The sequence below is a fragment of the Drosophila mojavensis genome, unplaced genomic scaffold, assembly GCF_018153725.1.
Source record: "Drosophila mojavensis isolate 15081-1352.22 unplaced genomic scaffold, ASM1815372v1 contig_108, whole genome shotgun sequence".
Classification (NCBI taxonomy): domain Eukaryota; kingdom Metazoa; phylum Arthropoda; class Insecta; order Diptera; family Drosophilidae; genus Drosophila; species Drosophila mojavensis.
The window spans coordinates 1286484-1309624 of NW_025318636.1; the positions used below are offsets into that span (position 1 = coordinate 1286484).

At 43.2% G+C, this 23141-nt stretch overlaps 1 protein-coding gene across 2 annotated transcripts; it reads left to right on the forward strand.

Annotated features, from left to right (window-relative positions):
• The first annotated feature begins 1380 nt into the window (after positions 1-1380).
• Positions 1381-22291, forward strand: LOC116803947. Of its 2 annotated transcripts, none has more exons than XM_032729213.2 (2): positions 1381-1512; positions 21462-22291. In XM_032729213.2, the coding sequence occupies exon 2, from the start codon at positions 21506-21508 to the stop codon at positions 22064-22066; it is 561 nt and encodes a 186-aa protein (XP_032585104.1). In that variant the 5' UTR covers positions 1381-1512; positions 21462-21505; the 3' UTR covers positions 22067-22291. The 2 variants fall into 2 exon arrangements, with proteins under 2 accessions (XP_032585104.1, XP_043864575.1); XM_044008640.1 differs by lacking the exon at positions 1381-1512 and adding an exon at positions 14397-15019.
• The last annotated feature ends 850 nt before the right edge of the window (positions 22292-23141 follow it).

Genomic DNA, 23141 nt, shown 5'->3' on the forward strand with positions numbered 1-23141 from the left:
CCCCTGGTGCGGGCGAGGGCATGTGGAAGACGCCAGCCACATCCTTTTCGTATTTGGACGGTTCCTGGAGGAGAGGCGTCGTCTAGAAGAGGCACTGGGCCACTCCATCAGAGCGGACAACATAGTCAACGCCATGCTGGGATCGGAGGATGCTTGGGAACTAACAAGCACCTTCGCGGCAACAGTGATGATGGAGCTGCGCAGAGTCAAGCGAATAAGAAGAGGAGCTGTCCCAGGCTAAGGTGCATAGTGCTTGCGAAGCAATGCTTCACGGCCGTCCCGCAAGCATCGCGCGCTATCCTAGCCACCACGTAACTTGCAACTTGTAATATAATAAGATTGTCAATAAATAAAAAAAAAAAAAAAAACAAAACATATACACACACATACACAAACATTTACACACACATACACAGACACATACACACACAAGCACCCACGCATGGGCTGCAGTGAGCGCTTTCTATGAGAGCTTAATTGTTTAATAACTTTTTTTGTGGACGTACGATCTTCATGAAACATTCAGATTATGATTACAACATGGATATGCATGTATTTGTCAAGTCTCTAGTATTTGAAATACGCTTTTTACAAATGTGAAGGGGGTGTATTTAGTGGGTGGGGGTAAATTTTAACAAAAACCGAAATTGCATAAATTGCATATAAGCATACATTAAAAATTTGGAGACTAGCAATAAAGGTGTAGAACATAAATTTTAAAACTGTTTTTCGATAAGGGTTTTTATCGATAAAAAAGATCGGGATGAGTTATCGATTTTTAATGATAAACTTGATATGCGCGCTGTAATTACGGACATTTAAAAAAAAATTTGAAGTCTCTAGCTCTTATATCTTCTGAAATCGACGCGTTCATACATACGGACAGACGGACATACGGACGGACAGACAGACAGACAGGGCCAAATCGACTCAGCTCGTCACCCTGATCAAGAATATATTTACTTTGTGGGGGTCTGCCACGCCCACTTCTGCCTGTTACATACATTTCAACAAAACCACTTTACCCTGATTTCCCATTGAAAATGGGTTCAGGGTATAAAAATCGAGCGACAAAAATTTTGCTAAGTGTTTGACGTGTGAAAAGGAGTGATCAAAAGCCCAAATGCCACATTATCTTTTTTATCATTTGCTATTCTACAATTTTTACATCATTTTATTTAGTAAAATAACTGATTTTTTATGTTATTTTATATAATGTTATTTACATATATTATGTTATTTTATATTACATGGAATAGGCAAAGTTTTTAAATACTTAATTACATTTGTTTCATATTAGCGGCTATCGGGGTACTATCGACAACTATCGATGCTTCCGAATTTACAATCACTCACTATCGATAGTTTGCCACCTCTAATTGGCAGCAGTGTGGGCTTACTATGGAAGTTTAATTGTTCATAATTTCAGGTCGTTAATATAACAATAAAGTGCGTGTATATACCAAAGCACAAGTGTCTAGTGTTTGAAATACGCCTTTTACAAACTTAGAGGTGAGGGGTGGATATAGGGGTGGTGGATAAATTACAAGTAAGAACGTTGCAGTCGGGCGATACCGATTGCAGAATACACATTCACAGCCCAAACGCTGTCAACCAGAGTATATAGTGCAATTTTAAAGTCTAGTGCGCAACAGAAAACAGGGCATGATCCCATTAAAATTGGAAAATCATCGATAGCTATTGCTATGATCATTGCATCATTGCATTCAAATTACATACATATATAATTTATACAATTTTGACTTTTAACAATATATATTTATATCACTGACCAGAGAACACATAGACTAGACATGTAGTACAAAGTTTTTCAACACCGAAAAATCTGTCTCCTAGGGCCTATCAATTTCGTATTTGCTCGGCTCTTCACTTTTTAGGTTCGGGCTACGAAAATATGCGAAAGTACAATCATTCCGCTTCATGCGCTCGACCGAGATGGTCAAATGTTGAATGAAAGATGCCTCTATGCTCAATTTTTGTTCTTGCTCTCTCGCTCTCTCTGCTCTCTGCTCTCTCAATATGTATATGTATGTATGCATGTGAGCACAAGCAGCAGCTCACGAAAATTGAAATTTCTGCGCGTTAGACTGCCGTTTCTTCCCTTACGTGAAGTGTATTCCGAACGCTTCAAGCCATTTGCCATGCGTTTTCGTTATTATTTATGGGAAGGGTATGAAAGCGTTGGTGCGCATAATGAAAATGTTTTCGCGATTAGCATGCATACACACTCTCGCTTGCTACATGTACTATGAGCATTTGTATGCCTGTGTGCGAAGCTCTTGCCGCCTGTAGCAATTTTACAGTCCCCAGCATTTGCATTTGGTCGATCTTGTGAAGTCCTCATATACATATGTATGTATGTATGTACATACATTTGATTGTGTGTACGCATGGGACATGAACATTGGCGTGTGCCTACCTCAACTTGGAATTGGTTGAACGATTTAGGGTTTTAATTTAAGATGCGCGCTTGTATTTAAGTACCTTTTATTTTCTATTAACAATTTATAAAAACAATTGTTTTAAATAGGAATCTGTTTAATATTATTTCACTAATTTAATAAATATAAAAATAGAAAACATTAAATTTAATATAAAGAAATCAATAAAAACAAGGATAATTTAATAAAATTAACAAGATAATTCAATAAATTTATAATTCAATAACATTAACAAGATAAATTAATAATAAATTTAGAAATATAAATTTCTATGTGTGTTTGCACGCACAAGCCAGTTGCGTTCATTATGATTTCTTGGCGACGATGGGTTCGTCGTCATTTCCTCCATTGCCATACTGTTGAGAGTTTACAATGATAATGTCAGATTTTAAGATTATTGTTATTATTTGTACTGTGCATAATGAGTATGTTTTTCTTACATGCATACACATCCAATTACATATGTATGTACATATGTGCGAATCTCTAGTCATGCCTCCTGTGAAAAATTTATGTACGTATGTATGTATATTATGTATGTGCATGCATACATATGTATGTATGTATGTATGTTCATAATACGTGAAAATTGGCGAATGCCTGCCAAGGGCTTTTAATTGTGCGAGCGATTTCGAATTAAATCTGAAAAGGGGAATGCTAACCGACCTTTTATTATCTTTTCACTGTTTTCTACTGTTGAGAATTGTGCCAAAATTAATATAAAGTAAAATTCCCTATTGATGTATTATTATACCCTGAACCCATTTTCAATGGGAAATCAGGGTATAATGGTTTTGTTGAAATGTATGTAACAGGGAGAAGGAGCCGTGGCAGACCCCACAAAGTATATATATTCTTGATCAGGGTGACGAGCTGAGTTGATTTGGCCCTGTCCGTCTGTCTGTCCGTCTGTCCGTCTGTCCGTATGTATGAACGCGTCGATTTCAGAAGATATAAGAGCTAGAGACTTCAAATTTTTTTTAAAATGTCCGTAATTACAGCGCGCATATCAAGTTTATCATTAAAAATCGATAACTCATCTCGATCTTTTTTTATCGATAAAAAACCTTATCGAAACCCAGTTATAAAATTATATCTTCTACACCTTTATTGCTAGAGTCTTCAAATTTTTAATGTATGCTTATATGCAATTTATACAATTTCGGTTTTTGTTAAAATTTACCCCCCACCTCTAAATTCACCCCCTCACCCTCACTTTTGTAAAAAGCGTATTTCAAATACTAGAGACTTGTGCTTTGGCAATTACATGCATATCTATGTCATAATCATAATCTGAAAGTTTCATGAAGATCGTACGTCCATAAAAAAAGTTATTAAACAATTAAGTTCTCATAGTAAGCGCACACTGCAGCCCATGCGTGTTTATGCATGGTTGCTTGTGTGTGTATGTGTTTGTGTATGTGTGTGTGTATGTGTGTGTGTATGTGTGTGTGTTTTTTTTTTTTTTTTTTTTTGTATTCATTTATTGACAAACTTATGTAACAAATTGCAAGTTGCGTGGTGGCTAGGATAGCGCGCGGTGCTTGCGGGACGGCCGTAAAGCATTGCTTCGCAAGCACTATGCGCTACCTTAGCCTGGGACAGCTCGTCTTCTCGATCGCTCGACTCTGCGGAGCTCCATCATCACCGTGGCCGCGAAGGTGCTTGTTAGTTCCCAAGCTTCCTCCAATTCCAGCATGGCGTTGACTAAGTTGTCCGCTCTGATGGAGCGGCCCACTGCCTCTTCCAGACGACGCCTCTCCTCCAGGAACCGTCCACATTCGAAAAGAATGTGGTTGGCGTCTTCCACATGCCCTCGCTCGCACCATTGGCACTCGTCAGATTCCTCGTGGCCAAAGCGCTTCAAATAGCTCCGAAAGCATCCATGACCCGAGAGGATCTGCGTAAGGTAGAAGTTAACCTCGCCATGTTTGCGGTTAACCCATGGTTCAAGCTCCGGGATGAGCTTGTGCGTCCACCGCCCTTTAGCTGAGCTATTCCACCTTCTTTGCCATCGTGCGATGCTGTTCGCCCTGACAGCGTTGAGTCGCGTAGGCCCGTGCGAATTCCGCTCCACGGCTTCGGCGACCAAATACTCCAGTGGCACCATACCGGCTATGACGAGCGCCGCGTCATCGGAGATAGTCCTGAAAGCGCAGCTGACTCTGATTGCGCTCAGCCTGTAGATCGCGCAAATGCCTCGGCTGTAGCTCGGCGTTACCATCGCTCTTGCCCATATTGGCGCAGCATAGAGGATGACAGACCTAATGACGCTCATTAGGAGGAGACGTCGTTGCTGTTTAGGTCCCCGCGTGTTAAGCATGATTCTCGAGAGAGCTCTACAGGAATCAGCTGCCTTTTTATGCACATATTCTAAGTGCTCGCGGAAAGTTAATCTTGTGTCTATCATGACACCAAGATATCTTATCGCCCTCTTTGACGCAATGGTGACGCTGCCGATCTTTATATTGGCAGTTTCCACTCTCTTTGCGACTGCTGACTAGTACAACTTCGGTCTTGTGTGCCGCAAGCTCGAGCCCAGCTCCTGTCAACCAGCTTCGTATGCGATTGATACTTTCGCTGCACATATCCTCTGTATCTTTGAGCTCCTTTCCTATGGCTACGACAGCTACATCATCAGCAAAGCCAATGGTGTGCGCGCCTTCTGGTAGTTCCAAGCGCAGTACGCCGTCGTACATGATGTTCCATAGGAGAGGCCCCAGCACTGAGCCTTGGGGTACTCCAGCTGACACTGTATGAGTTTGGGGACCCTCACTCGTGTTGTATACCAGTGTTCTTCCTCTGAAGTAGCTCTTTATTATCTCTCTTAGATATTTAGGGATATTATATTGTGACAGCGCATTCAGTATCATATCCCAACTAGCTGTGTTGAAGGCATTCCTTACATCCAGGGTCGCGATGATACAGTATTCCTTCGTCCCGTGCCTCCATCTGGTGCCTTGAATAGCGGAAGTGGCCAGACCAACAACTTTGTTAAGCGCGTCCGTTGTTGACCGGGCCTTCCGGAATCCAAATTGGTTTGGTGACAGGCCTCCGGCGCTTGCAATCGCAGTCTCCAGCCTAGAGCAGATCAGTTTCTCAAACACCTTTCCCATGGTGTCTAAGAGACAGATCGGTCTGTACGAAGATGGCTCATCTGGTGGTTTGCCAGCCTTGGGTAGCAATACCAGATTCTGGGCTTTCCATTTTGCCGGGAACGTCTCTTGGATCAGGCATTCGTTAAATAATTCGGCGAACGTACTTGGGTGCAAGGCGAGGGCTAGCTTTAGCGCACGATTTGGGATCCCGTCCGGCCCCGGAGCTGTGTTGGTTCTAAGACCTCGGAGAACTACTGATATTTCTTCCTCTGTAACTAAAACAATTTCAGCAATTTCAGTGCTCGTTGAGCCCTGATCAGCAGACTCGGACTCAGGGGCGTGAATGGAGCTTAAACTTTCGGGAAAGAGTGTTTCCACAATCGATTTAAGCTCCAGACAATCCGTAGGCTGCACCTGTCTACCTGCGTATAGTCTTTTAACTACTATCTTATATGCCCTGCCCCAAGGGTCATATTCGGCTGAGTCGCACAACTGTAAAAAACATTCTCTTTTGCTTGCCCGAATGGCCTTCTTCAGCTGTCTTCTAGCTGCCTGGTAAGCTAACTGTTTCTCAAGAAACGTTGGCCTACCGCGAGCCCGTTGGTAGCTTCTTCTCGCCTGGATGCATTTGCGACGAATGTCACCTATTTGCGTATTCCACCAATACGTAGGCTCATGTTGTCGCGTGAACTGCTTGCGGCGTAACATGCTGCTATTGCAGGCACTCTGTATTTGGGCTACCATTTGGCATGCTCTGGCCTCAGCATTACCAATTGTACCCAGAGACTGAATGGCCTCTGAAAAGACCGCGGGATCAAAAGTATCTAGCCGATACGACTCCCTCCACAATGTTGACGCCCTGGCAGGTGGCTCACCTATTGTGAACAGAAGTGCAGTATGATCGCTGCCTGTATAGCTATCGCAATGGCTCCATGTTGCTCCCCGAAAGAGGGATGAAGTGACAAAAGTAATGTCGATAACAGACCCGTATCCCGCCCGACTGAAGGTGTACTCATGGCCAGTGTTGAGCAGTGCAACATCTAGTGTCGCGAAGATCTCCAGTAGGATACGACCTCTGGCATTTGTTGTTGGGCTACCCCATTCTAGCGCCCAGGAGTTAAAATCTCCAGCTATAATGGCCTTCCGACCCCTAGCATCCTCGGCAAGCTCGTCGAGCACCGTCGTGAATTCACTGAGCTGCATGCTGGGGGCCAGATAGCAACTGTAAAGCCACAAGCTACCATATCGGCCACGTACGAACCCATTGAATGACTTAACATTCGAAAGTACGTTCGTTGAGTTGCCGCATACCCACAACGCAGCTTTGCCATTAACGTCTGTTGACCATGTCCCTGGGGTAGCTGGTTCTACAGTGGTGAGGCTCACTGAGAAAAGCTGCATCTATACATTTTTCCCTTATGGTCTGCTCTAGAAGATCTTGGGCAGCAACACAATGATTTAAGTTAAGCTGCAAAAACCTTAACATTTCATTTTACGAGCAGCTTCACGGTAAGATGGGCACTTGAAGCTGCCTGCTGAATGGTCCGTCTGCTTTTCACCTTTCCGGATGCAGAGGCTACATTTTGGTGGCTTGGTGCATGCTTTGGCACTGTGACCCATTTCTCCACACCTGAAACAGGCGCCCTTTAAGTCACAGTCGCTGCCGCAGTTTGCTGCCATATGACCGTAATCGAGGCACTTGAAACAGCGTTTAGGCTGCTCCACGGCTCGGGTACGGCAAACTACCCATCTGTATGTGTGTGTGTGTATGCGTTTGTGTATGTATGCGTGTGTGTGTATGTATGCCTGTGTGTGCGTACGTGCGTGTGTGTGTGTGTGTGTGCGTGTTTCTTGTGTAAGCTGAAAGTCGCGAAAAAGTATTGAAATATCTATTGCTCCAAGGGTTCAGGGGATCTCGTAGTCGAGCAGTCTCAACTAGAGCTTTCTTACTTGTTTTTAATTTCCTTTTACTTATGCTGGTTTTACCAACAATTTTTCAATGACTGTGGGTTTGCCTATCAGAATGCATTTTTAAAGATTAAACTCAGTGGGAAAAATGGGATAAAATTTTCGATCCCCTGTACCCGTTCATATATGTACATACATATGTTACAGGTGCATGCAAGTAAAAGACGTGTCAAAAGTAATGGGAAGTGCACCTGTCACTTTAGTTAGTCCGCTATTTAAATATAAGCGCGCCTCTTCAATTAAAACCCTAAATCGTTCACACCATTAAAAGTTGAGGTAGGCACTCGCCAATGTTCATCTCCCAAGCATACAAACAAAGATATACACACACGCACATGTAAAGGCACATAGGCATTCAAATGCTTCTACAAGTGATATCCCATAATTGTGAACAGCACATCCCATGCGTACACACAATCAAATGTATATACATACATACATACATATGTATATGAGGACTTCACAAGATCGACCAAATGCAAATGCTGGGGACTGTAAAATTGCTACAGGCGGCAAGAGCTTCGCACACAGGCATACAAATGCTCATAGTACATGTAGCAAGCGAGAGTGTGTATGCATGCTAATCGCGAAAACATTTTCATTATGCGCACCAACGCTTTCATACCCTTCCCATAAATAATAACGAAAACGCATGGCAAATGGCTTGAAGCGTTCGGAATACACTTCACGTAAGGGAAGAAACGGCAGTCTAACGCGCAGAAATTTCAATTTTCGTGAGCTGCTGCTTGTGCTCACATGCATACATACATATACATATTGAGAGAGCAGAGAGCAGAGAGAGCGAGAGAGCAAGAACAAAAATTGAGCATAGAGGCATCTTTCATTCAACATTTGACCATCTCGGTCGAGCGCATGAAGCGGAATGATTGTACTTTCGCATATTTTCGTAGCCCGAACCTAAAAAGTGAAGAGCCGAGCAAATACGAAATTGATAGGCCCTAGGAGACAGATTTTTCGGTGTTGAAAAACTTTGTACTACATGTCTAGTCTATGTGTTCTCTGGTCAGTGTTTATATCCATATATTGGATACCGGCTTCAAGCTAGCAGCAGATCAGCGCGATTTTCCTATACATGTGCACACACTCATCGTCTATTCTATGCGTACAGACAGAAGCGCGCCTTTTCTCACATTCTTAGAATTTCGATTGATTTCTGGACTTTCTAGCCGTTACTGTAGTTTTGTCTGATGACGCTCTCATAATAAGCTATTCTATTTTAGCAACTGGCTGGTCAAACAAAGCAGTGGTGCGAGAAAACTCGTTTTTGTAAATTGCAAATTTATTTGTTATTTAAGCTTTTTTTATATTTTATTTATTTTAGAAAAATGTTTCCTTCCGTGCTATCAATGCCTATTAAGCCTATTTATGTGTATGAATACATAAATAGATGGCTGACGCATAAATGCCGCAATATGGGCACTATAAATGCCGATTGCCACGCCCCTAGTGGCCGTAGACTCCTCATTTTTGGCCAGTTCTTTGAACGAGCAACCGGTAACCTAAATGCAAAATTTGAATTCTTACGCTCAAAAAATGTGAAAATTACAGGGTAGTTTTCGATATGCCACGCCCCTTAAGAGGCGTAAAATTATTTTTGGGGAATCGATAGAGGAGGCTACCAGTAACTAAACTATTCAAATTTGAAGCTTCTAGCTCTTAAACTGTAGGAGATATAAACTTTTGCGGTTTGCCACGCCCCCCATGGGCGGAGATATATCCGCCATAGCTCGCGATCTTGGGTGGATGACGCGGACCTACATACCAAATTTCAGCTTTCTAGCTCTTCAACAAACATGATTTCTGGTATATAGGAAAATGCATTTTCCGATTTGCCACGCCCCTAGTAGGCGGATCGGGAAAATTTTAGCACGACACTAACCCCAGAACACCAGTGCTGCCAACTTTTCCAGGCAAGAAAATGCTACATTAACCTTTGAAACCTGCTAGTAACGGCTAGATAAAATTCAAGAATAGCCAGAAATATAGCCATTTCAGTTTTTATACCCTGAAGCCATTGAAAATGGGAAATCAGGGAATAAAAGTATATATATTCTTGATCAGGGCGACGAGCTGAGTCGAATTAGCCCGGTCCGTCTGTCTGTCAGTATGTATGAACGCGTCGATCTAAAAAGATAAGAGCTAGAGACTTGATTTTTATATTAATGTCCGCAAAAATAAATTCCATCCACAAGAAAAGTTATTAAGCAATTAAGTTCCAATTGTAGGCACACACTACAGCCAATGCGTCAAAGCGTCACACACACTACTGTCCCTTGCTACATGTATAAACATTTGTATGCCTGTGTGTGAAACTCTTGCTGCCTGAACGATTTTCGGTTCAAATTGCAGACTCGCGTTTATTTTTATACCCTGAACCCATTTTCAATGGGAAATCAGGGTATAATGGTTTTCTTGAAATGTATGTAACAGGCAGAAGGAGGCGTGGCAGACCGCACAAAGTATATACATTCTTGATCAGGGCGACGAGCTGAGTTGATTTGGCCCTGTCCGTCTGTCTGTCCGTCCGTCTGTCCGTATGTATGAACTCGTCGATTTCAGAAGATATAAGAGCTAGAGACTTCAATTTTTTTTAATGTCCGTAATTACAGCGCGCATATCAAGTTTATCATTAAAAATCGATAACTCATCCCGATCTTTTTTTTATCGATAAAAAACCTTATCGAAAACCAGTTATAAAATTATATCTCCTACACCTTTATTGCTAGAGTCTCAAAATTTTTAATGTATGCTTATATGCAATTTATACAATTTCGGTTTTTGTTAAAATTTACCCTCCACCCCTATATTCACCCTCTCACCCTCACTTTTGTAAAATGCGTATTTCAAATACTAGAGACTTGTGCTTTGGCAAATACATGCATATCCATGTTATAATCATAATCTGAGTTTCATGAAGATCGTATGTCCACAAAAAAAGTTATTAAACAATTGAGTTCTCATAGTAAGGGCACACTGCCGCCCATGCGTGTCTATGCTTGTGTGTGTATGTGATTGTAAATGTTTATATGTATGTGTGTGTGTGTGTGTGCGCGTGCGTGTGTGTGTGTGTGTGCGCGCGTGCCTTTGTGTGTGTGTGTGTGTGTGTGCGTGTTTCTTGTGTAAGCTGAGAGACGCGAAAAATTATTGAAATAGCTATTGCTCCAAGGGTTCAGGGGATCTCGTAGTCGAGCAGTCTCGACTAGAGCTTTCTTACTTGTTAAGTACCTGATTTTATTTCAATGATCGTGGGTTTGCCTATCAGAATAAATTTCTTTTTTAATGTAGTACCTAATTAATCCCAGTGGGCAAAATGGGATGCGATTTTTTAACCCTTTCACTTGTGCAAGTTAACGACAAATAAATTTTTGTCCATTTGCGAACGACGTCTGTGGCCCGATCTCCTAGCAGCAGTACATGAAATGACTGCAGAGCCCCACCGGAGTATCCCCAAGGGTCCAAAGAGCAGCAGAAACCAGCAGAGAGACGTCTCCAGCGGCGAGGGACAGCAGGCGTGAAATGGCCGAAATGGCAATTGCCGTGCGCGCATGCGCCAATGCCACCGAGGGTTGCAAAACCGAAAGGCGAGCTTTGCAGCAGCACCCGGCGTGGGCATTGGCAGCGGCAGGCCATCAGGCCAAGGGGCATGGAGAAAAGATGCCCAGCCTGAAAAATAATATTTTTTTTTAAATTTTATTGGAATTTAAAAAAATATTAACTCCATTTACTTACCGGCAATATACAGCATTGCCAGCGGTAAATAAAAGAGCAGCTGATGTTGTTGACAGCGAGTTAACAGCAGCGATCAGCGCAAAATGGAGCATCGAGGGAGCGGCGAGCTGAGGCGGGCGCCAAAGTTCAAACACGATGGTCTCGTGTTTTCCCGAAGAAAGAGGGGAGTGTGAGGAGCAATGTTGGTATGCACGTATTAATGTATATGAACGTATGTAGTTGCTGTGCGTTTATATGCATATACGTGCATATACATGTTGCTCCACACAGCGACGCGAGTACTGTAGGAGCGACCCTCGCGACTGGAAAGGGGTCAAGGTCCGACTATAGTTGGCCTCTTTTGCTCCTACAGATTCAGCAATTGGCTCGCGTCGCACACACGTCGATCATCGAGGACCGTTAGCAGAGGTGCCGTTAGGGCCGGGTGAGATTAGTGGGCACTTTCACTTGCAGGGAACCAACCGTACTTCGGCCAACGGGAGGCTGCCACGCAATTTGACGGGAATAGATGGCTGACGCATAAATGCCGCAATATGGGCACTATAAATGCCGATTGCCACGCCCCTAGTGGCCGTAGACTCCTCATTTTTGGCCAGTTCTTTGAACGAGCAACCGGTAACCTAAATGCAAAATTTGAATTCTTACGCTCAAAAAATGTGAAAATTACAGGGTAGTTTTCGATATGCCACGCCCCTTAAGAGGCGTAAAATTATTTTTGGGGAATCGATAGAGGAGGCTACCAGTAACTAAACTATTCAAATTTGAAGCTTCTAGCTCTTAAACTGTAGGAGATATAAACTTTTGCGGTTTGCCACGCCCCCCATGGGCGGAGATATATCCGCCATAGCTCGCGATCTTGGGTGGATGACGCGGACCTACATACCAAATTTCAGCTTTCTAGCTCTTCAACAAACATGATTTCTGGTATATAGGAAAATGCATTTTCCGATTTGCCACGCCCCTAGTGGGCGGATCGGGAAAATTTTAGCACGACACTAACCCCAGAACACCAGTGCTGCCAACTTTTCCAGGCAAGAAAATGCTACATTAACCTTTGAAACCTGCAAGTAACGGCTAGATAAAATTCAAGAATAGCCAGAAATATAGCCATTTCAGTTTTATTACCCTGAAGCCATTGAAAATGGGAAATCAGGGAATAAAAGTATATATATTCTTGATCAGGACGACGAGCTGAGTCGAATTAGCCCGGTCCGTCTGTCTGTCAGTATGTATGAACGCGTCGATCTAAAAAGATAAGAGCTAGAGACTTGATTTTTATATTAATGTCCGCAAAAATAAATTCCATCCACAAGAAAAGTTATTAAGCAATTAAGTTCCAATTGTAGGCACACACTACAGCCAATGCGTCAAAGCGTCACACACACTACTGTCCCTTGCTACATGTATAAACATTTGTATGCCTGTGTGTGAAACTCTTGCTGCCTGAACGATTTTCGGTTCAAATTGCAGACTCGCGTTTATTTTTATACCCTGAACCCATTTTCAATGGGAAATCAGGGTATAATGGTTTTCTTGAAATGTATGTAACAGGCAGAAGGAGGCGTGGCAGACCGCACAAAATATATACATTCTTGATCAGGGCGACGAGCTGAGTTGATTTGGCCCTGTCCGTCTGTCTGTCCGTATGTATGAACTCGTCGATTTCAGAAGATATAAGAGCTAGAGACTTCAATTTTTTTTAATGTCCGTAATTACAGCGCGCATATCAAGTTTATCATTAAAAATCGATAACTCATCCCGATCTTTTTTTTATCGATAAAAACCTTATCGAAAACCAGTTATAAAATTATATCTCCTACACCTTTATTGCTAGAGTCTCAAAATTTTTAATGTATGCTTATATGCAATTTATACAATTTCGGTTTTTGTTAAAATTTACCCTCCACCCCTATATTCACCCTCTCACCCTCACTTTTGTAAAATGCGTATTTCAAATACTAGAGACTTGTGCTTTGGCAAATACATGCATATCCATGTTATAATCATAATCTGAGTTTCATGAAGATCGTATGTCCACAAAAAAAGTTATTAAACAATTGAGTTCTCATAGTAAGGGCACACTGCCGCCCATGCGTGTCTATGCTTGTGTGTGTATGTGATTGTAAATGTTTATATGTATGTGTGTGTGTATGCGCGCGTGCGTGTGTGTGTGTGTGTGCGCGCGTGCCTGTGTGTGTGTGTGTGTGTGTGTGCGTGTTTCTTGTGTAAGCTGAGAGACGCGAAAAATTATTGAAATAGCTATTGCTCCAAGGGTTCAGGGGATCTCGTAGTCGAGCAGTCTCGACTAGAGCTTTCTTACTTGTTAAGTACCTGATTTTATTTCAATGATCGTGGGTTTGCCTATCAGAATAAATTTCTTTTTTAATGTAGTACCTAATTAATCCCAGTGGGCAAAATGGGATGCGATTTTTTAACCCTTTCACTTGTGCAAGTTAACGACAAATAAATTTTTGTCCATTTGCGAACGACGTCTGTGGCCCGATCTCCTAGCAGCAGTACATGAAATGACTGCAGAGCCCCACCGGAGTATCCCCAAGGGTCCAAAGAGCAGCAGAAACCAGCAGAGAGACGTCTCCAGCGGCGAGGGACAGCAGGCGTGAAATGGCCGAAATGGCAATTGCCGTGCGCGCATGCGCCAATGCCACCGAGGGTTGCAAAACCGAAAGGCGAGCTTTGCAGCAGCACCCGGCGTGGGCATTGGCAGCGGCAGGCCATCAGGCCAAGGGGCATGGAGAAAAGATGCCCAGCCTGAAAAATAATATTTTTTTAAATTTTATTGAAATTTAAAAAAATATTAACTCCATTTACTTACCGGCAATATACAGCATTGCCAGCGGTAAATAAAAGAGCAGCTGATGTTGTTGACAGCGAGTTAACAGCAGCGATCAGCGCAAAATGGAGCATCGAGGGAGCGGCGAGCTGAGGCGGGCGCCAAAGTTCAAACACGATGGTCTCGTGTTTTCCCGAAGAAAGAGGGGAGTGTGAGGAGCAATGTTGGTATGCACGTATTAATGTATGTGAATGTATGTAGTTGCTGTGCGTTTATATGCATATACGTGCATATACATGTTGCTCCACACAGCGACGCGAGTACTGTAGGAGCGACCCTCGCGACTGGAAAGGGGTCAAGGTCCAACTATAGTTGGCCTCTTTTGCTCCTACAGATTCAGCAATTGGCTCGCGTCGCACACACGTCGATCATCGAGGACCGTTAGCAGAGGTGCCGTTAGGGCCGGGTGAGATTAGTGGGCACTTTCACTTGCAGGGAACCAACCGTACTTCGGCCAACGGGAGGCTGCCACGCAATTTGATTTGGCGTCACCCAGATCACGCTACTTTACCGTTTTTATGGGCACGAACAGCAGAAAGGCCCCGCTCCAGAGCCGAACAGGCCCCGTTACCACACGAAGCAGGGCCTGTGGCTGGGCTATAAAAGGACACCGGCAGCTCCATACGGGGTCAGTCGAAGAAAGTAAAATAGTGATCATTAAGAGTGAAAGTCAGAGTAACAAAAGTGCCGAAGTGAAACAGTAAAGTGAGAGTCAACGCGAGTGGTAGATCAGGACTCCCAGGACAACGTGGGAACAGCAAGGACATCGTGGGACAGCAAGGACATTCAGTGGGAATCCTTGCGACGAGTAAAGAGGCAAGCAGGATCGTCAGCGGCACCAACAAGACATTGGTGCAGCCCATCAGCTTAAGCAAGGCCTGCATATCTGAGTAAGTTCACGTAACCGTGCGTAAAAAGAGAGAAGTTTTGTGAGTGAAACGAAGCTGGAGCGAGTGGAATAGTAAGAGAGATCTGTATAGCCGACCGAACCGCCGAAGCTCACAGACACAAATCCTGGCGTTTTCCGAATCGTTCCACTGAAACTAGCGTGTTTTAGCACAACACTCTCCCAGCCAAAGTGCGTTGAACCAGCACCCAGCCGTTGTGCCTTGCTAAAGCAAACCAGCATAAGATCATAAAATAAGAGACGTGTAAATTTAACAACATATATTCAAGAAATAAATTTGTTGGCACGAATCCACAGTCAGCTGAAACTAGCCCAGCTTAGACTCGAGATAAACCGAAGGCTCGTTACAATTCATATATATATTTTTTCCGCTCTTAATATAATTTCTTTCACGATTACTACTATGTTCACTATTGTATTTATACTCATTCACAAAAGTGAATTAGTATATTGATTTTGTGCAATGTCCGTCTTGCTGTCCGTCCGTCTGTCCGTATGAACGCAATTTTTTCGGCACTATTGAAGCTAGAGACTTGAAATTTGGAACACATACTCGTGTATATCTCCGATTTATAAAGTGTTAAAATTTTCCCGATCCGCCCACTAGGGGCGTGAAAGATCGGAAAATGCATTTTCCGATATGCCAGAAATCATCTTAGATGAAGAGCTAGAAAGCTGAAATTTGGTACGTCCGCGTCGACCACCCTAGATCACGAGCTATGGCGGATATATCTCTGCCCATTGGGGGCGTGGCAAATCGGATAAAACTGTATCTTTAAGAGTTTTACAGCTAGAGCGCTGAAATTTTGGACGTCAGCTAATTTTATGATTCTATAAAGTCTTAAGACTTTATAAGTCTACGCCCATTAGGGGCGTGGCAAATCGGATAAAACTATATCTACTAAAGTTATAAACCTAGAATGAAATTTTGCACGTAAGCTGATGTTTTAATTCTATAAAGATGGGTGGAAAGATTATATATCTACGCCTACAAGGGGCGTGGCAAATCGGACCTGAAGATATAATGATTTTTCGAATTCTGCGATATTTTGGACACTATTGATGCCAGAGACCTAAAAACTTGTATATGTACTCGGGCTGATCACCCAAGACCAAAAAGCTTTGTCGGATATAAGTCCGCCCACAGGGGGCGTGGCAAACAGCAAAAGTTGATATCTCCTAAAGTATATTAGCTAGAAGCTTCAAATTTAGATAGTTCAGATACCAGTAACATCATCTATCGATATCGACCAAAAATAATTTTTACGCCTCTTTAGGGGCGTGGCATATCGAAAAATATCCTGTAATTTTCACATTTTTTGAAGGTAAGCATTCAAACTTTGCAGTTAGAGTACCGTTATCACGTTCTAAGAACTGACCAAAAATGAGCTATCTACGCCCAGTAGGGGCGTGGCAATTCGAAACATACAATACAGTTTGTATTTTCTACAGTATTAGAGCGGAACGTAACTACTAAATTGTTGATGGGATGTGAATGAGTATTCCGCAGTCGGTAACGCCCGACTGCTACGTTCTTACTTATTTATTATTAGTTTTTTCCACTGTCATTATAATTTCGCTCTATGGCCACTGTTGACGCATTTGGATATATGCCCTCTTTAATATATAGAATTAAAAAAAAAAATGAAGAAATTGAATTATTAAAATTTTATAGGTTAGGAATGGAAATGAAACCACTGTAAAGTAGTTGTTGTTGTACGCGCTAGCACGGGAGTTTCGCTCGCCAAACAATCGCTCTCCCGCTGCTCGCGCTTAGATGAGCTTTCTGCTGTGCAAGCTGCGCTTGCGTTGCTGTTAAAATTCAATAAAAGTAGTACAAAATTGAACACCGGTGCCAGTATTCCGTTCGTGCCTATTTAGAGAGACCGCAAATTGCAGTCTACATCTTAAAGAATATATTATACACTGGCCCATCGACGGACCAGACTCCTTTTGGAAGGATATTTTTGTGTGTTACAGTTTTTTGCTCATTTTCGTCTCGCACTTTCGTTTTGCGCTTGCGCTCACAGCTCGCTATCGCTCGCACGTTAAAGTTCGTTCTCGCTTGCACAAATAATTGCGCTCTTAATTTACTCTCTTCATTTGCATGCGCGCTTGCAATATCGTTTGCACTCGCGCTTACACAGTAAATTTCGCTTTAATTTACGCTCATCATTTGCATGCTCGCTGGCAATATCGTTTGCACTCGCGCTTACACACAGTAGCGCTCTCGCATTGCGCTCAAAACTTGCGCTTGTCACTTGGATTTATTGCCGCTCAAAACTTACACTCTCGCTTTGCGCTCAACGTATGAGCTCGACCTACATTTTTATTTCAAGCCTGCAATATCGTTGCGTTCTCACTTGCACATATCGGCGCGCTCTCGCTTGTACATGTGTATGTGTGAATGCATTGCACTCAATCGCTCTACAGTCAAATATACAAATAACTCAATATACCCATACTAATAGTCACTCAACATTCTGGTTGTTGTCTTCGCTATATCGTTAGCAGCTGTCTGTAACAGTCACTCAAGTATAGTTTAACACTGCCAGCGTAATATATTGAGAATTATTACGATCTCGCGCATTTGTTTATATTCTTGAGTTGCTCTTCGCTTGTTGACATACATTAAGTGAATTTTTATTTGTTTCGATTGAAATTGGTTTCGACTGAGCATCATGACTAATAAGCGAGGAAAGAATCGGTCTATGGACGAGTCATCAACGGAGCGTGTCGAAGCTCTGTTGGCCGTATACAAAAATGTTACAAACGATATAACTCGCATAAACAAATCATTAAAGGATTACACTAAACCAGTAGAGCCATTTGAAATTGAATGTCGACTTGAGATATTGAACCGCTACATAGAAAAGGCCTTTAAAACACAAGTAGAGTTGGACGACATTAACGCAGATTTAGTGCCTCGGTCAACATTAGAGGATTTGTGTGTGTCAACAAAGGCTCTTCTAATGAAGCGAGGTAGTGATGGCCAACCTAAAAGTGAGAGTCCCGCTAACTCTACGATGAATCTCTAGGAATCTACCGAATCTAAAGTTGCCAAGATTTAGCGGAGAATATTCGGAATATAAGAATTTCATCGGACTTTTTGAGAGTTTAGTTGACAACGAGCTAGGGCTATCAAATATAGAGAAGTTCAATCACATGTTGTCATGCTTGGACAAGGAAGCATTAGGTACTGTCAAGGCATATCAGGTGACAGATGCTAATTACCCAAAAGCGTTAGCTGCTTTAAAAAATGTGTACCGCAATCAGTGTCTCATATTTTTTAACAGTATTTCGAAATTATTTGACCTCCCACACATGTCTAAACCATCAGCGTCATCTTTGCGCATGCTGATTGACTCAGTACGTGCCATTTACGAGTCTCTATTATCGCTAGGATCTGATAAGCAGATTTCGAATGCCATGCTCATCCATTTAGTAATGATGAAAGCGGACACTGGCACGCGCTCTAGGTGGGAAGAGAATCTTGACTACAATAAACATCCATTGTGGCAAGATTAAGAAGCTGCCTTAAACCGACGGTATCAGCATTTAAGTGCTGAAGAATCATCTGGTCCAAGTCGTAAGGTAGCTCAGGATAGTAAGAAAAGAATTGGAAAAACTTCACTTGCTGTCGCTCTGCCAAGTCAGTCACAGAGTCTTAAATCACGCACGGATAGCCTCTGATCAAGTTCTTTTGGCAACTGCAATTGTGAAGATAAAAGATCAATCTGGATCTTATCACTTAGCTAGAGCCTTATTAGATTCGGGCTCGCAAGTTAATTTTATAACTGAAGAACTTGCAAAACAGTTGAAATTAGAAAGGCAAAGATCTGGGATTCAATTGTTGGGCATTGCCAATTGTCAGTCATCTGTTCGTCACAGCGTTCAAACTTCGATAGCGTCGCGAACGGACGACTTAGAAATCCGAACAGACTTTTGTGTGTTACGTTCCATTTCGTCGTATCAACCAGAGAAGCACACTGAAGAGATCAAGGTACCTGAGAACGTACAATTAGCTGATCCTCAGTTCCACAAGCCACAACGTATTGATTTGTTGCTCGGTGCTGATATCTTTTTTGATATATTAAGAGAAGGCAAAATAAAGAGACCTGATAACAGCCCAACATTGCAATTGACTGCCTTTGGTTGGATTGTATCTGGTCGCTGCCGAACATTGAATGCAGCTACTAGTTAACGTAAACGACGACATAGCTATAGATTCAATAGTTCGCAAATTCTGGGAGTTGGAAGAAAAGCCAAATACAATTAATTCGAATTGATTCGAATTTGTATACCCCAGAGCAACAACTGTGCGAGAAGTCATTTGTAGAGACTATTTGCCAAACTACCTCGGGTCGTTTCAGAGTGTCGCTGCCATTCAAATCAAGCCCACATTGTCTTGGTACGTCTTATAAGATAGCCAAGCGACGATTTCTGGCCTTGGAAAGAAGAATGAGCAAGCAAGAAGACATTCGGCCAATGTACATTGACTTTATGAAAGAGTACATGGCCTTGGGTCACATGAGCCCAACTGACAATCAAATTCCGAGAGAGCCACATTATTTCATCCCATATCAATGCGTGCTAAGACCGCACAGCGTATCCCCTAAACTTCGAGTAGTGTTTGATGCATCTAGCAAGTCCTCCTCTCAATTGTCGCTGAATCTGATCTACTCATGGTGGGTCCGACCATCCAGCCGCAGTTATGGGAGACTTTGCTAAGATTTAGACTTCGTCCTTGGGCTGCTACAGCAGACATCGCTAAAATGTACCGTCAAATTGAGCTTGATGAGTCCCACCGCAACTTTCAACTTTTTGTGTGGAGGGAATTCTTCAAACGTTTGGGTTTTCTCTGAAAAAATGATCGTCCAATTGTAAACAACTTGCAGCACAACCAGCTAGAAGCGATATAGTTATTGGTCATCAAGAGGACACAAAAACATTGGAAATAATTTGGAATCCGATGAATAACAGTTTTAGATATTCCATGAACTGTCCAGTAGAAGTTCAACAGACCAAAAGATCCGTTTTGTCATTTGTAGCAAGGTGATACGACCCCTCAGGTTTGTTAAGTCCGATCGTAACTTGTGCGAAGGTCCTTTTACAAGAAATGTGGTTGCACAAACTTGGGTGGGATGACCAATTGCCTGCTCAAATGAGGCAAGAATTTGAGGCTGTAACTAGCTGTTTCTCAAATCTAAACTCGTTGCATATACCTCGTTTCGTTGGCACACTTAAATCGAAGGGATGTCAAATCCATGGATTTGCTGACGCCTCAACGAGAGCTTACGGTTGTTGTTTATACGTAAGAATGCAAACAGATAAGGGTATCACTACCAGGCTGTTAGTCGCCAAATCTAAGGTAGTGCCCTTGAAAACAAAATCTGTTACGCGGCTGGAGTTGTGTGCTGCAGAATTGTGAGCTACCTTGTGGGATGCGGTAAAGAAAATACTTGATTGTCCTATTAATCAAGTCACATTTTGGTCAGACTCTGAGGTGGTGCTTCATTGGCTGCGAATGCATTCATCTAGCTTGAATACATTCGTTGCCAATCGCGTTGCAAGAGTTGACAACTAATGTTGTCATGTCATGTCATGTACCAATGAAAGATAACCCAGCAGATATTGTATCTCGGGGATGTTCAGTTGAGGAGCTTAAGACATCATTGTGGTTTTGCGGACCAGGATTTTTAAAGCTTTTTTTAAAGCCAGCCAACCCACAAATTACCTTATCAAAAGAGTTAGAGCTGCTAGAGAAGCGTAGAACTGCAATTATTATGATCACGGTCCATGAGGTAACAAATCCAGTCATACAACTTATTGAATCAACTTCGTCATTCTCTAAGCTACTCCGCATCGTTGCATATATGTTCCGCTTTATCAATGGAAAACAAGAGAGTCATTCTTCACTTGTTCCTACAGCTTCTGAGTTAAGCTTCGCATTCCTTGCAGTCATATCTGTAATTCAACACATTGAATTCAGCGAAGAAATTAAGAAAGTAAAGAAATCAATCGGGTTGCAACCGTCATTGCAAAAACTGACGCCTTTTTTGCACCCACATCAGCATGGCAGGCGTGTGTTGTGGTTGCTACGAGTCGGAGGTCGTCTATTTTATTTGGAGCATTTGCATCGCTCTCATTGCCACGCCAATCCACTGGTACTAATGGGCCTGCTTCGTCAGCAGGTGTGGCTGGTCAATGCTCGAGAGGCTTGCAGTGCAGTAGTTAGAAAATGCGTACATTGTTTTCGCTACAAACCGAAACTCTTATCCCAAATAATGTGCAATCTTCCCGCTGACCGCTTACATGGTAATAGGCCATTTGAGATCAGTCGAGTGGACTTTTGTGGTCCAATACTAGTTTCTTGAATTAGTCACCGATTTAACCTCAAATTCATTTCTGATGTGTTTATCCAGGTTCGTTGGTCGACGTGGGCTTGTCCGGAAGCTGTATTGCGACAATGCCATCAATTTCGTGGGTGCTGCACGCACGCTGGACCTCAAGGCAACTTTTCATGGCAACACAGCGGCTATGGAAACGTTTGCTGCGGAGCGGGGCATGGAGTTTGTTTTCATCCCTCCTCGAGCGCCGCATTTTGGCCGCCTTTGGGGAAGCGACGGTGAAATCCGCGAAAGGTTTGCTGCTGAAAGCGATGGGCAACGCTCGATTACGGCAAGACGAGGTGGCCACCGTGCTGGTCGAGGTCGAGGCCGTACTCAACTCGCGGCCAATGATGGCTCCCAGCAGCAACCCCAACGACGGCGAAGTGCTCACGTCAGGGCACTTCCTAATAGGGGGAACGCTCGCGCCGCTGCAACTCGTGTCCACAGAACCAGTCGACGACGCCAAGCTGACACTCTTAAAAAGATGGCAGCTGATATCCAACATCAAGCGTCGGTTTTGGATCGACTGCTCAGCCTCCAGCAGCGGTCAAAATGGACGAAGGAGAGGCAGAACCTACAGGTCGGAGCAGTCGTGCTCGTGGGAGACGACAACGCTCCTCCACAACAGTGGATGCTAGGCGTGGTAACGGAAGCCATAGCCGAAGGAGATGGTAGAATGCGCGTAATTGTCGTTAAGACAAAAAATGGCACATACAAAAGGGCAATTCATCGTGTTGCCCCACTGCCACTCAACTAATACCCCATATTATTGAAGCCCTGCGGCCTTTCAACGCGGCCGATGTTGAGGCATTTGGATATATGCCCTCTTTATTATATAGAATTAAAAAAAAAAAATGAAGAAATTGAATTATTAAAATTGTATAGGTTAAGAATGGAAATGAAACCACTATAAGTAGTTGTTGTTGTACGCGCTAGCACGCGAGTGTCGCTCGCCAAAGAATCGCTCTCCTGCTGCTCGCGCTTAGATGAGCTTTCTGCGGTGCAAGTTGCGCTACAAAATTGAACACCGGTGCCAGCACTTCGTTCGTGCCTATTTAGAGAGACCGCAAGTTGCGTCTGCATCTTAAAGAATATATTATACACTGGCCCATCGACGGACCAGACTCCTTTTGGAAGGACGGCCACTATTATATATCATCACATTAGTTATCTTTTTTTCACTCCCGGGGTGTGCGCATATACTCGCTCTGTATATGTCACTGCTCGTTGCTCTTTTTTCTCACTCTAGATCTCGGCATCGCGTGCCACGCTGCCCCCGTGCGTGCCCATGCTTGTGCATGTGCGTCTTCGACTTGCGCTTCTGCGCAACATTTTTCGCGCGCACTGTACTTCTCGGCGCGGTAACTGTTTTTCCATTTTTCGCTTGCCGTTTCCCGAAATTTCTAACCCGAAATTTCTGGCCGCCGTCGGGTATATCCGTTTTCAATTTTTACACTTTGCTATGGATTTTTCTCGATTTTCGATGCTTGTACACGCACATTTTTCAAAATAACCGCCACTAACAATTCTACGATCACCTCTATTACCTAGCACCTCTATTTGGGTACGCCGGCCGGTTTTTACGCCGCCCGTATACCACACTCTCTCCAGCCCCGCAGTCCCTGCTCGGGCACCACTTGTAAGCTTACTCTTCTTAGGCCGGGGTAAGACCACCAGGACCTCACCAGGGCCAGAGCATACAAGAAATTTGTA